The 19,305-nt window shown below is 35.5% G+C and overlaps 3 protein-coding genes and 1 long non-coding RNA gene across 6 annotated transcripts; 2 read left to right on the top strand and 2 right to left on the bottom strand.

The window, feature by feature from the left end:
- Positions 1-7,185: 7,185 nt before the first annotated feature.
- Positions 7,186-9,641, bottom strand: LOC112044246 (lipid droplet-associated hydrolase). 2 transcript variants are annotated; one of them, XM_024080019.2, is made up of 3 exons: positions 9,416-9,641; positions 8,151-8,579; positions 7,186-8,069 (listed from the first exon to the last, which is right to left on the bottom strand). In XM_024080019.2, the coding sequence occupies exons 2-3, from the start codon at positions 8,329-8,331 to the stop codon at positions 7,369-7,371; spliced, it is 882 nt and encodes a 293-aa protein (XP_023935787.2). In that variant the 5' UTR covers positions 8,332-8,579; positions 9,416-9,641; the 3' UTR covers positions 7,186-7,368. The 2 variants fall into 2 exon arrangements, with proteins under 2 accessions (XP_023935787.2, XP_023935786.2); XM_024080018.2 differs by lacking the exon at positions 9,416-9,641 and having other exon boundaries at positions 8,151-8,738.
- A 594-nt stretch (positions 9,642-10,235) lies between these two features.
- LOC128198145 (uncharacterized) lies at positions 10,236-11,094 on the top strand. The gene is made up of 2 exons (XM_052881976.1): positions 10,236-11,007; positions 11,078-11,094. Exons 1-2 carry the CDS (start codon positions 10,236-10,238, stop codon positions 11,092-11,094), a joined length of 789 nt encoding a protein of 262 aa, XP_052737936.1.
- A 447-nt stretch (positions 11,095-11,541) lies between these two features.
- LOC112044261 (uncharacterized) lies at positions 11,542-13,697 on the top strand. The gene is made up of 3 exons (XR_008251087.1): positions 11,542-13,052; positions 13,339-13,399; positions 13,558-13,697. It is a non-coding gene; the product is annotated as an uncharacterized LOC112044261 (long non-coding RNA).
- A 690-nt stretch (positions 13,698-14,387) lies between these two features.
- LOC112044260 (uncharacterized) lies at positions 14,388-18,150 on the bottom strand. Of its 2 annotated transcripts, none has more exons than XM_024080057.2 (5): positions 17,935-18,150; positions 17,063-17,248; positions 15,868-16,192; positions 15,041-15,302; positions 14,388-14,668 (listed from the first exon to the last, which is right to left on the bottom strand). In XM_024080057.2, the coding sequence occupies exons 1-5, from the start codon at positions 18,040-18,042 to the stop codon at positions 14,392-14,394; spliced, it is 1,158 nt and encodes a 385-aa protein (XP_023935825.2). In that variant the 5' UTR covers positions 18,043-18,150; the 3' UTR covers positions 14,388-14,391. The 2 variants fall into 2 exon arrangements, with proteins under 2 accessions (XP_023935825.2, XP_052739214.1); XM_052883254.1 differs by having other exon boundaries at positions 17,930-18,066.
- Positions 18,151-19,305: the final 1,155 nt, after the last annotated feature.

The following is a 19,305-nucleotide window of genomic DNA, read 5'->3' as shown; positions in this document are numbered from 1 at the left end:
GACTATTGAAATAATAAAATCACCCGGGCATTATTTTTGCTTGTCTAACATAATAAGGGGCAGAACAAATAAAATTACTGATATATTTATAATGTGATGTGAATGTATATGGATTTTTAATTCATACTTCGCCACAAGTAGCTTGGTAGTAATCATAAATAATGCCTAAATTTAACACTTGGTCCATAATTCACATATATATTACTACAACATACCACAAAATATATAAAAAATGTTACTTGAAAATGTTTTGAAATTTGACAGTTAATTTTTGTCTAATTAATTTGCATACCCGAGGGCTGTATATAAAAAAATATTTAGTGTTAATATTTTAATTTTCCAAAATATATACCTACCTAAATTATAGGAAAATAACATAACTGGCGGCCGATAGGTGCATGTATAGTGCTACTAAGTACATCCAAAGCTCAGGGTTCGATTCCCACAACTAAAAAACTATTTGTTCCAATTCCATAACATCACATTGCCTTACCATGACAAAACACTGTCTAAAAAACATTAATTAAAAAACAAAATGCAGTTACTTGGTTTTTAATCTCTATTATTATTTGCTACATAATAAGGGAGGCTTGTGATACTATTAATGCATTTCTCGGTGTTTTACTCTTGAAAAAAATCACATTTATACCGGAACATGTAACCATGTACAAGGTACTCGGTGTAATGTCCAGTCCTGTAACACCCGTCACACATGGTCAAGTATGTCGTCAAGTCTGCAGCGCGTTTTTGGAATGTGAAAAAAATATAACCATCATCATCATCTCAGCCATCCACTGCAGGACATAGGCCTTTTGGAGAGATTTCTGAACATCACGATCCTGCCCCTGTAGCCAAGTGGCACGTCGATTCTCTTCCTACGATCGCAAACGCTTCGAAAACTAGAAAAATTTATGGGAATGACAGATCTTGATCACGTAACATGTAGATAGCAAATGTCATTCCCATACATTTTTCTAGTTTTTGAAGCTTTTGCGATCGTGTGTCGTGAGTCCCCCTGGTGCGGGGTCGCCCTCGTTGTCTCTGTTGTATTGGGACCATCAAAACCATAACTATAACAATATTTCTATATTTGTGTCACTGCCCGTATCCCTAAACGCTGCAGGTTTGACTGTATAATTGATTGTGTGTTGCTGACACGTGTGGGGAAGACTATTGAGTTATGTTTTTTTGCCTATAATTAATATATCTCCATGTTTCATTTAAAAGCAACTTTTTAATAATACAACTCATACTGTTATACTATGTTAAAGACTTGATATCCTGCATTGCATGAACTGATTGAATGAATTACATTGACAAGTCAATTGTTAAATTGAATTTATTATTGGTGTAAAATGATTTAAAAGTATGTATTTACATCGATACGTAAAGTTTATTATTGTTTTATTTTATAGTCTTTAGCGTAATTAATTGAAATGTTGTGATTGAAATATGCACTGGTTACTATAAATTCACTTAAATGGAGTCTTAAAAGTGTAATTTTGAATATATGTACCTATTTCACTACGTACTTATTATGTCTCTCATTTATTTATTACTTCTTTTTTTTTAAATTTTTAACAATATAAGTGTAAAATACAAAACATTATTAAAAATTTATAAAAAAAATTCACCCTCCCGCTGCGGGACATTTGAGTGCCCAAGCAACCGGTGGTCAGGGCTCCAGAGTGAGGAACCTCCTCACAATACGCGCCGTCTCAAGAATCACTGCCTTTTGTATCCGACTCTTGATCCAACAGTTAAGCGAAAGCTTCTTAAGGTGTTGGTCGAAGCTTTTCGCTATAAGACCATTGACTGAAACAACTATCGGAACAATAATAGTTGACTCAACATTCCACATGGCGGTAATCTCGTGAGCAAGGTCCAAGTATTTTGATACTTTTTCCTTTTCGGCTTTAACCAGATTATCGTCATGTGGAACTGTAATATCAACAATTATTGCACGACGCACTGACCGATCGACTAGCACTATATCAGGTCTATTGGCTACAATATACCTGTCAGTGATAATCGTTCGGTCCCAGTAGAGCAATGCACTGCTATTTTCAAGAACTGACGCTGGGTCGTACCTATAGTAAGGCATCTCAAAATCGATAAGGTCATATTGAAGAGCAAGCTGTTGGTGGATTATCTTGGCTACTTGATTATGTCTGTGCAAGTATTCGCCGTTAGCAAGGTGAGAACACCCGGACACAATATGCCTGAGGGACTCCCCAGGACGATGACACGCTCGACAGATGTCTAGAGTGCCATCTTTCATAATGTGTTTCCGGTAGTTTCTCGTCTTTATAACTTCGTCCATAATTGCACAGACAAAACCCTCGGTTTCCCCAAAGAGGTCACCAAATTGCAACCAAGATACAGATGTTATTTGATCTACATCCGGCCCATTAAGGGCCTTGTAGAATCGTCCATGCAACTCCTTGCTCTTCCATATTGCCACACGATCTGAGTTACTAATTACTATAGGCTTGCGCCAGTTCTCTTTGCCTAGGGATAGCGAGGTAAGTCCCTTATCCACTGCAACGACATCCTGAAACATACTCACATTCATCTTGAGAAAATGATCTCTGAGATTGCACACCTCACGATTATGGAGGTTCTTGGCGTTTAAGAAGCCACGTCCTCCACACTTGCGTGGGATGTACAATCTCATTACAGATGAACGGGGGTGATGCATCCGGTATGACGTCAGCAGTTTGCGGACTTTACAGTCCAGGGAATCCAGTTCGGTTTGAGTCCACTTTAGAATGCCAAAAGTGTATATGAGTAAGGGCATGACCCAGCTATTGAAGGCACGCACCTTGTTACCGCCTGATAAAAGACTTTTTAGGACTTTTTTCAGGCGGCCAAAGAAGCGTTCCTTCACTACCTGTTTCATATTCCCTGTCTCAATACCAAGTGCTTCTGTCATTCCAAGGTATTTATAGGTCTCGCCTTCAAGGAGTGATCTGAGAATGATAGTTTCTGAAATAACTATATTCTCGGAGCTCACTATCCTTCCTCGCTCTACATTGATGACCGCACACTTGTCTACACCAAATTCCATCCTTATGTCATTGCTAAAGGTTTGAGTAATCTTCAGCAATGACACTAGGTCTGTACGCTTTGATGCATACAGCTTGAGGTCATCCATGTAAAGCAAGTGAGATATGAGCTCACCACCCCTGCGAAGGCGAAAGCCTAGCCCTGAATCCCGCAGTAAAGTACTGAGAGGATTAAGGGCTAGACAAAACCATAAAGGGCTCAAACTATCGCCCTGGAAAATACCTCGCCTAATCCCTATCAGTTCATTCGATTCAGAACACTCAGAAGCGCCTGGGTGACGAAGAACTGTCATCCACTGTCTCATACATGACTCAAGAAAAGAGCATAGTGTTGTATCGACCTTGTACAACCGCATGACCTCCATGAGCCATGAATGAGGCACCGAATCATAGGCCTTCTTGTAGTCTATCCAAGCAGCCGTGAGATTTTTTCTGTTTCGCCGAACCTGTTGGCAAATAGCAGTGTCTATGAGGAGAAGTTCCTTTGTACCACGAGACCGGGCCTTACATCCATTCTGTGTTGGGGCCAAAATATTATTTGCATTTATATGCATCGTTAATTTTGATGACAGAATGGATGTAAGGAGCTTATAGATGGTGGGTAAGCATGTTATCGGTCGGTAGTTTTTGGGGTCTGTGGTACTTCCGGATTTGTGTAGCAGGAACGTGACACCAGTTGTTAAAAATGCCGGTAGCGATCCAGTGTCAATGGCATTTTGAAATTGCACTGCCAAGATAGAATGGGCGCTACGAAACCATTTTAACCAGAAGTTGTGCAATCCGTCCGGTCCTGGGCATTTCCAGTTTGACGCCGGACGAATTGCACAACTTACATTTTCTGTAGTAATGGATATCGGAATCATTTGTTCCACCATTGCACACTCTTCCTTGACAGTACTCATCCAATCGCCTTCAGTGTGGCCTACGGGGGCCGACCAGATGCTACGCCAGAAATCTGACATAGCATCAGAAGTCGGAGGTTCCCCATCTGTCACACAGGCACTGGATCGTTCCCAGTTCCTGTACACTTTCCGTTGGTCACTTTGGAAGATTCTATTCTGATTATACCGGTCTATGCGCTCTTTATAACGCCTAATGCGTTGTGCCCATGCATAGACTTTCTGCTTCAAGAAGTCAATGCGTTCGGTGACACAAGCCAAGTACTGGAACGGACGTGTGTCAGTCCCAGCAAAAGCCTGATTCACAAATCGCATAACTCTAGGGCGATTGTTGCCCTCCTTGAAGCAGATTAGCTTAGCTATGAGAGTTCTAGTCAGTGTGATACGCCTTTCGATTCTGGTCCGCCAAGCTGGTGCTTGACCCGTCCTCTGCGGAACCGTGCGTGGTTCAGGGAATTTGACACCCGCAATACGACACGCCGCAACGGCTCCACAGAATAGAATCGAATGCGTATCACTTAGGTCCTCAGATGTTACGAGATATTCACCTAAAATCTGATCTAGAACCCCCACTAACGCCATATTTCGTCTATGTACAGGCAAACGAGGCAATTTTGGTCTTAAATTAAGAGGCATGTACCTGTATGTCACAATAGAATCCTCCAAAGTTCTCCTCAATTGCTCATAATTCTGGCTACTTACTTGCATATCGATACCATCCTGTAGCACCTCTGGGATGTTGGTTTGCAATGTTTGCTGAGGTAAGCTACGGATGGTATCGATTTGTACTGAAGTAGAGCGCAGTCGTTCAAGGTGAGCTTCATCTAGCAGATGACGTCGCTGGATTGCTCGCACCTGATCCGATAGTCGCTGCGCAGTCACGGTCACTGTTGGCTCAAGAGTCTGAAACATAGACAACATCCTTGACCGGTACGCAGTAAGGTTAGTTCCCCCCTCTGTCGCCCCATAGTACGCTCGCATGACGCTCTCATTGAGTGGACGAGACCATCTCATGCGACGCACTACACCACCGGTAGCGGGAGCACTCACAGGAGCCCGCAGCCCCTCTTGATCCAAGCTCTCCGGTAGTGGTATCTCGTCGACGTCCTGCTGGTGTTGTTGCTGTTGTTGTTGGTGTTGCCGTCGTCGTGTGGTGACACCCCGATGAGTCGTCCGCACGGGTGTCTCATCCCCCGCAGATGTTGGCGGGGTCTTAAATTCCTCAGACGACGACGGCGACGTCGACGACGCTATGAAGATGTTATTTCGTGCGCTGGTGCTCTGGCCGCCAACTCGTCGCATATTTTCTATGGTTTATTATGTTCTTCAAATTCATTTTACTGTTTCTATTTGATTTGGCTTATTTGTAGCGTATATATTTAAATTATTTTAATTTTATTTATTTGTTTGAAAAAAATATGTCACTCCAGACGGATGGCAGGTGTCAAATTATACTATACTTATTATGAATTAATAGTTTTCAATATTCTTTGTATGTATAATTATGAATATTAGCATTAATGTAATGCATAATTATATTAAAATCATCTCAATATGGTGCTATAAAATGCAAATAACGTAATTTTTATAGCATCAAAGCAAAAGTTTAGATTTGTCCAAAAGTATTGAATTCAATCCGAAGGCCAACAATTAACGTGATAAAAATTCAAGAGAAAAGGCGCTTCTAAAAAGAATTTAACGCTTCGACTCTGCCACTGACGGTCAAGCAAGCTCATGCCTGCTAAGTAATTAGGTTCCTAAACTAATTATTATTATTGATATGAATTAATTTAACACGTAATTTTTCCGATGTATTAAAATTATGAGAATGATAATTATTATTGTAAATGGCATTTTTGAGAAATAGAAAATAGCATGGAATTTTAGTCTGTTACTAGAACTGAAAATGTTGTTCTTGGAATTCCAACTAGTAGCGCTAATCAGTAACATTTTATGGATCTCTAATTTCTCTAACACCATACTATAGAATTGTGAGTATGTAATGTATAGAGAGAATAAAGCTCACACAGAATAGCAAGTAAAACCTACGTAAAAAACAGATTTGTATGTGTAAAATTTCATAAATCTCGTATCGTGTTATTTTCGCTGAAACTAGCACTGTACCTACTATAAATATTAAGATTATTATAGATATTGTGGTATAACATGTTTTTTTTTCAAAAATAATTCCGCATTGGGCCAGCGTGGTGGACTATTGGCCTAACACCTCTTATTCTGAAAGGAGACTCGTGCTCAACAAACCTGAAAATGGGTTGCTAATACATAATAGAGTCAAAATATGTGAAATTTTTAAAAATTTTTGTTTGCACGCTAAATTTAGTAACGGCTGAACCGATTTGATTGCGGTTTTCACTGATTTATTGTGGCAATATACAGTTTAGTGTTTGTTTTTATCAATTAATGTTTCCAAATGTAAGTGTGATTGTGGCTGTGGCGTAAATGGACATAACGAGTATATACCACCTGCCTAAAATACTATTTGGTTAAATGACCCTTGTAAATTTATCTTCACCACCAATTCTATAATCATTTTAATTGTATTTTAAATTTAATTTTAGGTATTATTTTTTACATATTTTTCATTTAATTATATGGTAAAAACTAATAAATTGTAAAATCTTGAATTTAACGTTAAGCAAAAAACAATCAATAAACTTAAACAAAAGGTAAAAAAATATTTACTACAGATGTACTTTTATCTCTGTTGTTAAATGTTGCAACATTTGTACACACATTTTCCAGTGCTATTATTCCTGAATTTAGTGCCATTGTTAGCATTAAATACTCATTTTTATTCTTTATCAGGTACTTACTTATTTTCACCATCTTAATTTACAATGGTGAATAAATTAAATATAACTTGGAGTTTTGATAGTGTTAATACATTATAATTTTGAATAAATATAATATAGATTATACCAAAATCGGGCATCCCATCTGTGTTAATTGCAACTGTATGTAAGATGTTGTTATGTAAAGGTGCTGTTTTCACAAATGGCTATGTATGGAACCTATAATATATTTGACGTCTACCCTCCAAACTACTTTAATTTTTAATTAATTGTTTCATATTGATAGTGTATGAAGTTGGGACTTACTTGATATTAACCACACACCACACAGATCAAGCTGTAGACTTGAAGTATGTATAGGTTCCATTATGTTGACAATGTAATAATAATAAAATTCCAACAATGTATAAAATATAATAAATATAATTATATGGTTTCAATAAATTTAAGTGCACATATCTGATATTCTTTTTCATTTTCAAATTCTACTACCTAATCTAAAACCCATAATAGTAATCTCACATAAGTTGCACTGGTAGCAAAATGATATATCACAATAAGCTTATTATTTGTAACACAACAAACAATTTATTTGTTTGTTTTTGTCTTGATAAAGTCTGCCACTATGGTCGCTACTTCCTCAGAGGATTTTAAAACAAAAGCATGTTCCACTTTCTGAACTTCTATCATTTGCAGATGTGGAGTGAACTGCTTCAATTCTTCCATATACTCAGTTGGAGCCCATCCATCTTTAATGCTATAAACAACATTTGTTAAATGCTTAATTTTATTAATGCCTTCTATATTCAATGACAGAACTGTGTCCATTTCATTGAATGCCAAGTAGAAGACATTCTCTACTATGTCAGGATTTAATATTTTCATTATAGCACAATTAAGCTTTGGAGATAAAGATTTTGTCCACAAATATATGCCTATTAAGTTACACAACACTTGGTTGGGCAGCATATACAATAATGTGCTTAAAAACAAAATAAACCTGTAAATCTTCCTCAGCACATTGTTAACAAACTTGCCGTTCTGTGATACTGCCATTTTTTGTATTGTAGGAAACAATAAATTTACTGATGAAACTCTTTCAACTAAATGATTGTGCTTCTCCAATATTTCAATAATCATCCAGGCACCAATAGAATGGCCTATAAGATGGATTTTACAATTTTTATGAATATAATTTTCAATCAAATCTAATTTGTGTTCTAGTTGATCCTTTAAGTTAAATAAATATTTGCTATTTTTATCTAGACTTTCTTCATGGCCTGCATGACCTGGAAATATAAAGTTTGTTGATATAGGATTTTACAATCATTAATGTTTTTATCCACATTAAAAACATAACTTAGACTTACCAATAACACAAACAGGCATCAACATACTTTTATAAAGTTCAGAACCAAAGTCTATATAAAAATCTGATATCCCAGGGTTTCCTGTTATACAAATTAATACATTCTCAGTGTTGGTGAATGGATCACCCCAGGTTATTAAAGGAGTTTGGATTTTATTAAGGTTTTTGTAAACTCTATTCATTGTTGTAGGAAGTTATAGCAGAAACTCAGCACTCCAATATGATTGAAAGCCTATACCGTATTGTTAGATTCTGAGATGAGATTGTGTAGATGTCTTGAAAACTTTATTTTCGCAGACACAGAATATTTGAAGTTTTTATGAAAACTTTTTGTGTCATGTATGTTTAATGTTTAGTTTCCCAAATCCCAAATTCCCAATACAAATTACAACTTGAAGTTAAACTTGGCTCTTGGATTGGATTGAGCAACCTGTAAAATTAATTGGATTGTATTGGTTTAATCATAGATAGGTAGTTATTAAATTAAACTATGAGGTGCGGGTTTAACTTTAATCAATAATTTAGATTTTATTTCTAATTTCCATGGATTTCTGACGTCCACCACTGTCTATCACATTTGACTTTGACTTTGACGCAGTGTTGCCAGTTGGGTCTTGTGAAATGAAAAGTTACCCGAAATATTAAAAAAGTAACCTTTTTGTGTAAAAAGTAACCTTTTCACTAACTACTCTTGCTTTTTGCGTTCCACAGCATGGCTAAACCACCATTTCAGCCTCTGGGGGCTAAAATAATTTTGTTTTTTTGTTTATTAACTGTCTGTTACGAATATTAGCCAAGTACTAAATTACTATAAACTGAAGGACATTTTACTCGTAAATAGAATCATCTTAAGTAATTCCTCATGGGATAAGAAAAATACAAATAAAGAGCAAGAATTAAAAAAAATTGACGTTAATTTCTTAAATTCATACTTGATTTTTTTAAGAAATTCAATGTGACTGCAAGTTGCAACTTACTTATTTCGCAACGTCAATTGTAACGTCTTCATTTATAGTGAGATTGACACAGAAACATCGATGATTTCTTGAGCATTTGTCCGCATTTCTTGATTTAACGACCGTTCTGTTTTAGATATACGAAATTGTAAATAAATTTTAAAAATTCCTAAATATCACGTAAAAGTAACCTTTTTATTCATGTAACCTAAAAGTTACCAATGCAGTCAAAAAATCACCTAAAAGGTTACAAAAGTAACCTTCTGGCAACACTGCTTTGACGTGCAAGTGCACAACACAAATCACAAACCTAGTTTCGTCAAACCAAACTAAAAAAATTGTAATGATTTTATCATTTATTGTTTTATTGTAGAAATAACAAATATTTAGTCATTTCAATAATCAAAATTCAAATACTGCACACTCTAAAATATAATAAAAATAATTTATTTTGCTATGTAAGGAAAACATCGAGTAAATAAAGTATAGCTTAATTTAATTATTTATTATCATCACAGTCGTCCTCGTTATGTCATATTATATAACGTTATTCATATTTATTTTATCGGATGACAGCAGTTAGGTGCCTCAACAGGACAAATTTTAATTTCCCGCTTTATATTTATAACGTCATAGACCTATAATATATTGTACCAGCGCGGCTTCATCTGTGATTAGCTATATACTATACTAAATATATATATAGCTATATATATTTAGTAGCTTTCACTATCTTTTTAGCCGGTTGCGGGTTGTGGCTTTCACCTTCATTTGTGGTGTGTGGCTTTCACTAGTCAACCTTAGACTATTTATGGTCGAAGTCTCAGACCAATTATTGTATAGGACCTGCCTAAAAGCATAAACTCGAAAAACTCGAGCCGCCTATTTTGAATGGAAAACACATTCCTTTCTCGTGCGAGGCTAAGTACCTGGGTATTACCTTAGACCAGAAACTTACTTGGAACTCTCACGTGGATGGTACACTAAAGAGGGCGAAAACAGCCCTCGGTATCTGCAGTCGACTGGCAGGAGCACGATGGGGGCTGAAACCTAAAATAACCCTCTGGCTCTATACAGCTGTGGTGAGGCCGATTGTATCTTACGCCTCAACAGTTTGGTGCAGGAAAACGATGCAGAAAAACACTCAAAGTAAGCTTAGCAGTCTTCAAAGATCTGCCTGCTTGCTTATAACCGGAGCCATGAACACCTCACCTGGAGCAGCTCTTGATGCACTACTTAACCTCCCGCCCCTGTTTCTCTACTTGGAAAAGGAGGCAAGAGAGGGCATGTACAGAGTAATCTGCCAGAAAGAGGTGAACTGGCTTTCTCAAGTTATGAGGAACCTACAAAACTCAGTACTTGATATTCCAGTTCTGGGGATGCCATCAGACACTATGACCCCAAACTACTACTTCCAAAGGAACTACACCGTTGAGATACCCGATCGGGACAGGTGGCTAAAAAATGAAATAACTTGGAAAGCGGGAAGCCTAAAGTGCTACACCGATGGTTCCAAGTCAGGAAAAGACGTAGGCTGTGGAACCTATGGAGAGAAGCCCAGGGTGAAAATTCACCGGAACCTGGGAACGTATACCTCCATCTTCCAGGCAGAGGTGTACGCCATTATTGATTGTGCGGAAGCCTTGCAGCAAAACAACTACGTTAACAGAACTATTTATATTCACTCTGACAGCCAAGCGGCTCTTTCAGCCTTGTCCGCGGAGGTTATTACCTCTAGACTTGTTGAAAACTGCTGGCAATGTCTAAATAACTTGGGCAACCGTAATCAGGTTATCCTTCGCTGGGTTCCAGGGCATGCAGGAATAGTCGGCAACGAAAAGGCGGACCAACTTGCGAAACTAGGCGCGAGGTTACCACAGACAGGACCTGAACCCTTCTGTGGTATACCTAAAAGCCTAGCCAAACTCACCCTGTTAACTTACTGTTACTACGACACCCTTATTCGCTGGAGAAAACTTCCAGGAATGAATCACTCAAAAGCGCTAGTAAAATCCTTCAATAAGAAGGCTGCTTCAGACCTACTAGCGCTTAGTAGGAAAAACCTATGTATCTTAGTGCGGGCACTTACCGGACACTGTGGACTCAATACACACATGTTCAATCTTAAACTCCGGGACACAGATCTGTGCAGACTCTGCCTAGAGGCAGAGGAAACACCTATGCACATCTTATGCAATTGCCCAGCTCTAATACATAAACGCAACCTCCACTTAGGGCATTACACAATGGATCCAGAGGAGGTGAAACACATCCCAGCCAAGAAACTGCTGCTGTACCTGGCAGCAACCAGTATTGGAGGGGAAATCTAGTCAGTGGCGATCACAATAGATCGGTAACGGTCAATGTGATACAGGACCTCAAGAAGACCTGCAGAGCCGCGACATTAAGAAGAAGAAGAAGAAGAAGAAGATAGGACCTGCCTCGCTAAACGTTACTTTTCTGTCAAAGTATATGATCAACGATCTAATGCGATTATAAAAACTATCTCTATAGAATCGATGTTAAATAGTTGTAATCGTGTTCGTCGGTTAAAGAGCTCCGTAAAAATACCTTTTTGTGTAATTGAATTGTGTAAAAAACGGGCAAAAACTTCTAGATCAGTAGAAGATATATACCAAATCTAAGCTCGTTTTCTTCAGAAAATGACAGACAATTTTGTTCGTGACTATGAGTGCGATACAGGTCCTTCTATAATTGGTCTGAGGTCGAAGTAGCCAACCTATAGATATCATAGATCAAAGAGCCAACCCAACTTGAATTTCTCGATGGTTTGGGATTTCCTTCCGACCACAGAGTACACTCGAATGATGACAAATCGTCTCGTCAATAAATATGTTCCTTGTGCCATAGCATTATATTCATAGGTATAATTTTAATAGGTACCTACATTGATTCAGGTTCAGTCCAGTGTTGCCAGAAGATTACTTTTGTAACCTTTTAGGTGATTTTTTGACTGCATTGGTAACTTTTTGGTTACATTAATAAAAAGGTTACTTTTACGTGATATTTCGGAATTTTTTAAATTAACTTACAATTTCATATACCTAAAACAGAACGGCCGTTAAATCAAGAAATGCGGACAAATGCTGCGAACTCATCGATGTTTCTGTGTCAATACAACTAACATTCTATTAACTTTTAATACCTTTCCAGTAAAAAATATGAATAATAGTTTGTTAAACAAGGGGCTGAACAAACCCATTGTATACGAGGTGTTTCCTTTTTGTTCCATCTTCAAACTTAGGTCACAATTATTCTCACTATAAATGAAGACGTTACAATTGACGTTGCGAATTAAGTACCTACATTGACATTTCTTAACTTACTTATATTAAATTATGTATGGTTTGCTTATAAAATGTTATTTAAAATATATTAACCATATCTAACTGTTCTAAACTTATTTCTTATCCCATGAGGAAAAGGCAATCAATCAGGGCCTTACTTAAGATGATTCTATTTACGAGTAAAATCTCCTTCGGTTTAAAGTAATTTAGTACTTGACTAGTATTCGTAACAGACAGATATTAAAAACAAAACAAAATTACTTTAGTCCCTAGAGGCTGAAATGGTAGTTTAGTCATGCTGTGGAACGCAAAAAGCAAGAGTAGTTAGTGAAAAGGTTACTTTTTACACAAAAAGGTTACTTTTTTTAATATTCCGGGTAACTTTTTACAAGACCCAACTGGCAACACCGGTTCAGTCACTAAAAGTTTTGAAATTCAAACTTCCTGCTTTTCTAACATCGAAACCCGAACGATTTTTTGTAGCTTATATTAATTATTAACTTTATCTTAACGATTGCCCAATATTTTGTATAGTTATCAACAATTTATCTACTTAAGCACCTACCGGTTAACCTTGATATTTTAATATGAGCAAGACGTACATAGAAGAATTATTAGAAAGTGATGATGAACTACCGTGTAAGTACTCTGATTTTATTATTGTCAACTAAATCTTGTACCGAATCGTAAATCTATGTTCAACTCTATTACGCAATTTGTAGGACAATGTGCCTGTTAATTATTTATTTATGTAACTATAACTCGTGCACTTAAACTTGCAATCTATACTAATACTATATAGCTGACGCGTTGGTTTGCTTGAACACGCTAATCTCAGGAATTACTGGTCCGATTTAAAAAATTCTTTCAGTGTTAGATAGCTCATTTATCGAGGAAGGCTATAAGCTATATATTATTCCCGTAGGTATTCCTACGGGAACAGGCACGTCAGCTAGTGCAACAATAAAAAGTATAGCTAGTTACTGGTAAGTAAAAATTTTTGACGACCTTGATATGATACAAGCTTGATAGTACCTTATAAATTCATTAAAATATTTCCCAAACCCTCGACTTAAGTTCAAATTTAGTCTTTACTTGATTTTGGGCCATTAATATAATAATTATTATTATTATTTGATTTCAGTGGAGTACAATGAGGTTCCAGCTATCCCTGCATATCTGATAGAAAATCGTTTTGACAAGTTAAAATTCAAGTGGCTTGACAAGTGGATACAGCCTTGTGAAAGAGAATCCGAACATGTACTCATAGATGAAATCAACATTCCACATCCAAGCATTTTCAGTCAGCTCCATAGCAAACCTATTTTAAAAAAGGGTGTCCTTAATAAAAATGATTTGTTATGCATAAAATCTATAGAAGGCAGTACTGGTGACTCCACTATCATTTGGTTGATTAATTTTTTACTTTACAAAGATTTACAAGCAAATTATTTGTTTCTGAAAAGTTGCCTTGTAAGTTGTAAATAGATATTGTAAATTTATTTGAAGCTGACATTAAACACCTGCATTTTCAGTAATTAATTACCATAATATGTTATAATAAACAATCTAACCTCTAGGTTTCAGTAATTTTAATGTACTATAAATCTAACCTGTATTATAGTATATTAAAATTACTGAAACCTTAGAAAACCTTTCTGTTATATACACAAATGAAACCATAAACCTTGTTTTGTGTTTGCTGTGGTTTGTCCTTTTTTAACTGGTGCAACTAAACAATACATTGTATTAATATTCGGCTCACTGTTGAGCGTGAGTCTCCTCTTACAAATCCTTAGTCCATCACGCTGGCACGGATTGGCAGATTTCACACATGTAGAGAATTAAGAAAATTCTCAGTTATCCTCACAATGTTTTTTTTCCTTCACTGTTTGAGATAATGTAATAGTTGCGAGTATTAAAAAGATGAAAGAGTGCAAAAGGATATGATTAAAAATTAATAAAAACAATGAAAAAATTAAAATTTTAGTTTATTTGGATATCTAATTATTTCTAATTCCTGATTTTCATTAAAAACTAAAGTTTTTAATCTCTTGTTACGTCTTGATTTAATTAGTTCTATTCCTTTACTTATTACCTCTTCTAATGGATGTGTCCTCAGTCCATCAAAAGATTTGGCTGCAAATTTGTAACAACGTTGATATAAAAAGCGATGACTAAACGCATCTGGGAAATGCTTAGCAACTTCTTTCCATCTAATATCACTCCAAACTTTGTATGGAAAAAGCCTCAATCTAAAACAACATGAATATATACTTAGCAACTGTTGTAGAAAAAAATTTAATTAACTTTTGTAATTTAAAACTGGTTTCACGTAAACAGGTTTAAAAAATCTTTTTAACAAAAAAATAACATTGTATGTGCTACCTTCTGATGACTTTGAAAGTGGTGCCAAGTCAGTGACATATTAATTAAAACATTTCATGAAAATTAAATGGGACCAATCTGAAAGTATACTCTTTCAAACGACGGCCTCCGTGACACACTGGTGTGTGTTGTGGATTTACAAGGTCCTGGGTTCGACGACTGTGACGAGTCCGACTGCTCTTACCGTTGAGCTATTGAGGCTCTATTATCTGTATATAAAAGTTTTACATAATACTTACATTTTTAAAACTCTTTTTATTATTTTATTTCCTTTTACATCTGCCTTCACAAACAATTGTGCATGAAGTCCATCATACCAAAACCGTTGTAGGCACAGATATTGCTGATCCATATCATTTTCTATTTGTAACCAAACTGACTTGTCGAACTTTCGTTGTTTTAGATTGTCGACCACAGTTTCACCTGTGTAATTTAGCAGCAATTTTAAAAATTTTGTTGCTAAAGTTAAAGTCCATTTTATCGGTTTTCTGTCAGGTTTTCCTAAAAAAGTAAAAGATTATAAAATATTTTCTATCAATATTTGATTGATCTGTGAGAGATTTACTTTTTTCAATTAAAAAAAAAACTAAACCTAATAATAAGTCTTATCCAATCCATTATGTAAGCCTCATATCTATTCTATCATATTCATTCATTTTCGTGTTATTGAGTAACGAAAATACCAACTTCTATATGGATTTAATTAGTAAGTCTATATCAAAACATAATGGCAGATGGCAGTGCCTGGAGTAACATCCCCTGTTTTCACAACATTTCCCTCCACTGCTCTGTTCCTAATGATTGTAGCGTGATGAAAAGTATACTACAACCTGCCCAGGAGTATGAAGAACAATTGTACCAAGTTTTGTCAAAATCCGTAGAGTAGTTTTTCTTTGTATAAACAACATACAGACAGACAGACAAAAATTTTACTAGTTGCATTTTGCCATCATATTGATCACTAATCACCCTCTGATAGTTAATTTGGAAATATATTTCACGTACAGAATTGACCTCTCTACAGATTTATTATAAGTATAGATAAATTAAAATATTGCAATTTTACCATTACACAATTGTTCAAGTCTTTTATAAATTCCTCTAGGGTCTCGACCAAGAACTGCTGATGAATATAGACATGCATATTTCGGATAATGATAAAGGCACACTCTCATTACATTTTCTTCATATTCCCTGTATCTGCCCCTAGTTGGGCTACCATAATAGCTTACAACATGTTTATACACTTGATAAAGATTTCTTTCTAAGCCCTGCGCTAAGAAAGATACGACAAATCTTCTAGCAATTTCTTCAGGTGTTGAGGGTGATCTACATTTATCCTTATTTCTCCACCTTGCAAGACATATTGGTTTATTTGGGACACCAAACATCTAAAAAAAAATAAATGAGGAAATTGAATATTAGTAAGACACATCTTTCATTGGATATGAATTGCTAAGGCAATAGGCATACCAGCAAAATCTCTAATGTACTTAAAAATCTTGACCTGTCTAGAACTGCAGGAAAATCTTTAATATAAACTTATAATAAATCTGTAGAGAAGTCAATTCTGTGCATGAAATATACTTTCAAAATAACTATCAAGGGGTGATTAGTGGTTGATACTGATGTCAAAAAAAAAAATTTTTGTCTGTCTGTTTGTTTGTATGTTCATTATAGAAACAAAAATTACTCAATGGATTTTAATGAAACTTGGTACAATTATTCTTCATACTCCTGGGCAGGTTATAGTACACTTTTCATCACGCTACAATCAATAGGAGCAGAGCAGTGAAGGGAAATGTTTGGAAAATGAGAGAAGTTACTCCATTTTTACAGTGATACAATTATAAGGGCTGTTTTAAAGAGGTCTAAAAGCGGATGAAGTCGCGGGCGTTCGCTAGTCTATGCTAATATTATAAATGCGAAAGTAAGTCTGTCTGTTATCTTTTCAATGCAAAACGGCTGAACTGATCAAGATGAATTTTAGTATAATGTTAAATGGGACCTTGGAGCAAACTTAGGGTACTTTTTGACCCTAAAATAATAGAAAGGGGTGAAATAGAGGTGGAGTTATTTTTAGAGTTACTTGTACAGTTTTAAAAATTTGCTCATAAATCATAAAAAAAATATGAAATATATATGTATAATATATATAAATAATTCAAGAATTTTTAAAATTCAACCCCTCGTGGTGTGGTGAAATAGGAGCTCAAAGTTTACATTTGATTTTGTGTAGCTAGTATGTAATAAACACATACCTTCCGAAATTTCTTCCAATTTTTCTTTATGATTTTACATTCTTCAGAGCTTATGGTATCAGTTCTAAACCTTTCTGCTTTGTTGTCCAATTCACTTTGTTCCAAACGTCTAGTAAGACAATTAAGCTCTTGGTACCATGGCTGATGCCAAGTAACAATCATACTATCTTGTTTACTCAACAATGCCTAAAATAATAATCTTTATTAATACATATCATGTCATGAGGACTCAATAATCTTGATACTGAGAATCTTTAGAAGGGTGGATGACAAATGAGCAATAAAATAATGACTTTGCTCTTCTTCTAATCTTTTTTTATAATTATTCTTTACAAGCTAGCCCATGACTACAATTTAATTTGTATGTCTTTGCCGGTAGGTGGGTATCTAGCCACGGCCGATGCTTCCCACCACCCAGACCTGGATCAATTAAGAAAACCTCAATTAGCCCAGCTGGGGATTGAACCCAGAATCTCCACCTTGTATATTCACTGCATCACAGAGGTTGTCAAACAATGTCATAAGAATATTATTTTAATGAGCTTGTAGGAGCTGTATCTATCTACAAACTGTCCACATGCTTGTCTGTAACCCTTATAAGAGTTGTTTTTTAACACACACTGAGGATGTGATAACTTCAAAATCACTAAATGGCGCATCAGCGAAAGCTGCATAGTCTATAATTATAATAAAAATAATAAAAACATAGAAAAGTAGAGTAAAGATCTTCACGTGGTAGGTCCTGGTTGATAAACCAGAACCTTTACCAAACAAACAAACCAGCACATTATTTTTAATTTTTAGAGATAAACGAAGAGTTTATCTCTTTATTACCATAAAAATTTAACGAAGAGCTAAAAATATAACCTAACCTGTATAAATTCCTCATTTTCAGCTTGTATTTCCTCCAAATTTGCAAGGATATTGTCCATTAATGAAGGATCAGTTATATCTTCCACATTAGTAAATAGTTCTTCCATGATTTTCAAAGTTTAAATTAAAATGAGCATCACAATAAACACTACCACCTGACACCTTCCGCATTTGCATTCCCGCCGCCCGCCGGGTGCCACAGATTAATAGATTATATAAGATACTTATACGCAAAGAGTAAATTAATTTAGGGTAATACTACGAATCAGATCACAGATAGTGCTTATCTGTCAAACAATATCAGCCTCAGACTATGTACCTGTGATTGGCTGAATTTGAGTTTTGCTTTTAAAAGCTTAATATTTTTTAAACAGATCTTTCAATCAAAAGTTATTGGTAAAATACCTCTCATATCTTTTATAGACCTATCCAACGATACCCCACACTATGAAATAAACGCGTAAAAACTTCATTCCCACTTTACAAGTACCTAGAGGTCTCATAAAAAAACTTTTTTCAAGATTTTATTTTACGACTTTGTTTACATTTTTAATGTACATACCCATGCTAATTTTTGTTTTTAATGTATATACAGCTTTTTAGTAGTATTAGTCTTTGCTCTAAGCCGCAGACAGACGGACAAACGGACATGGAAAAACATAGGCGTAATCCTAATAAAAAAGATTTTAACTAACTAGTATTATGTATCAAATGTTAGCTAAAAGCTGTTCTTAAATTAGTTTTTCATACCGAATTCCTTAGATACATATAGGTGACAAAGCCTAATTCATTCACTTATCCTCAAATTCATATTAAGTGGCCTTTTTTTACGACGACAATATTTAAAGCTATGTTTTATAGTTATTTTTTTACCTATTAAACAAAGTTTATTTTTTTTTTTATAATTAAGGATTCTAATCTAATTTAATTGTATTGTAAAACAGCACAGAACGTCATTAACACTCATTAACATCATCATCAATAACAACCACCCGGAACCCGGGACAACTCCACAACCCAGAAGTTTAAAAAGCCACGGAGCACCCATGCCACAAAGCTTAATTTTTTTATAATTAAGGATTCTAATCTAATTTAATTGTATTGTAAAACAGCACAGAAAGTCATTAACTTATAATAATTATTACACATACACACACACACACACACACAACTACACGCACGCACGCACTCACACACACTTATGTACTCCATTTTCAATTCATTTTCTTTTGATGTGTTATTTCCTTAGAACGTATAATAATATATTAATTACTAGCGAGAGCGAGACCTTCTGACACAGGTTTTCACTTAAAAGAAGGTCTCAGCCCTACTATGTAATGTAATGTTTATAAAACGAATAAAATTCATTT

This window comes from Bicyclus anynana, chromosome 1 (assembly GCF_947172395.1).
Source record: "Bicyclus anynana chromosome 1, ilBicAnyn1.1, whole genome shotgun sequence".
Lineage (NCBI taxonomy): Eukaryota > Metazoa > Arthropoda > Insecta > Lepidoptera > Nymphalidae > Bicyclus > Bicyclus anynana.
Note: the sequence above shows the minus strand (reverse complement) of the source record. Positions and strands in the feature narration are given on the sequence as shown.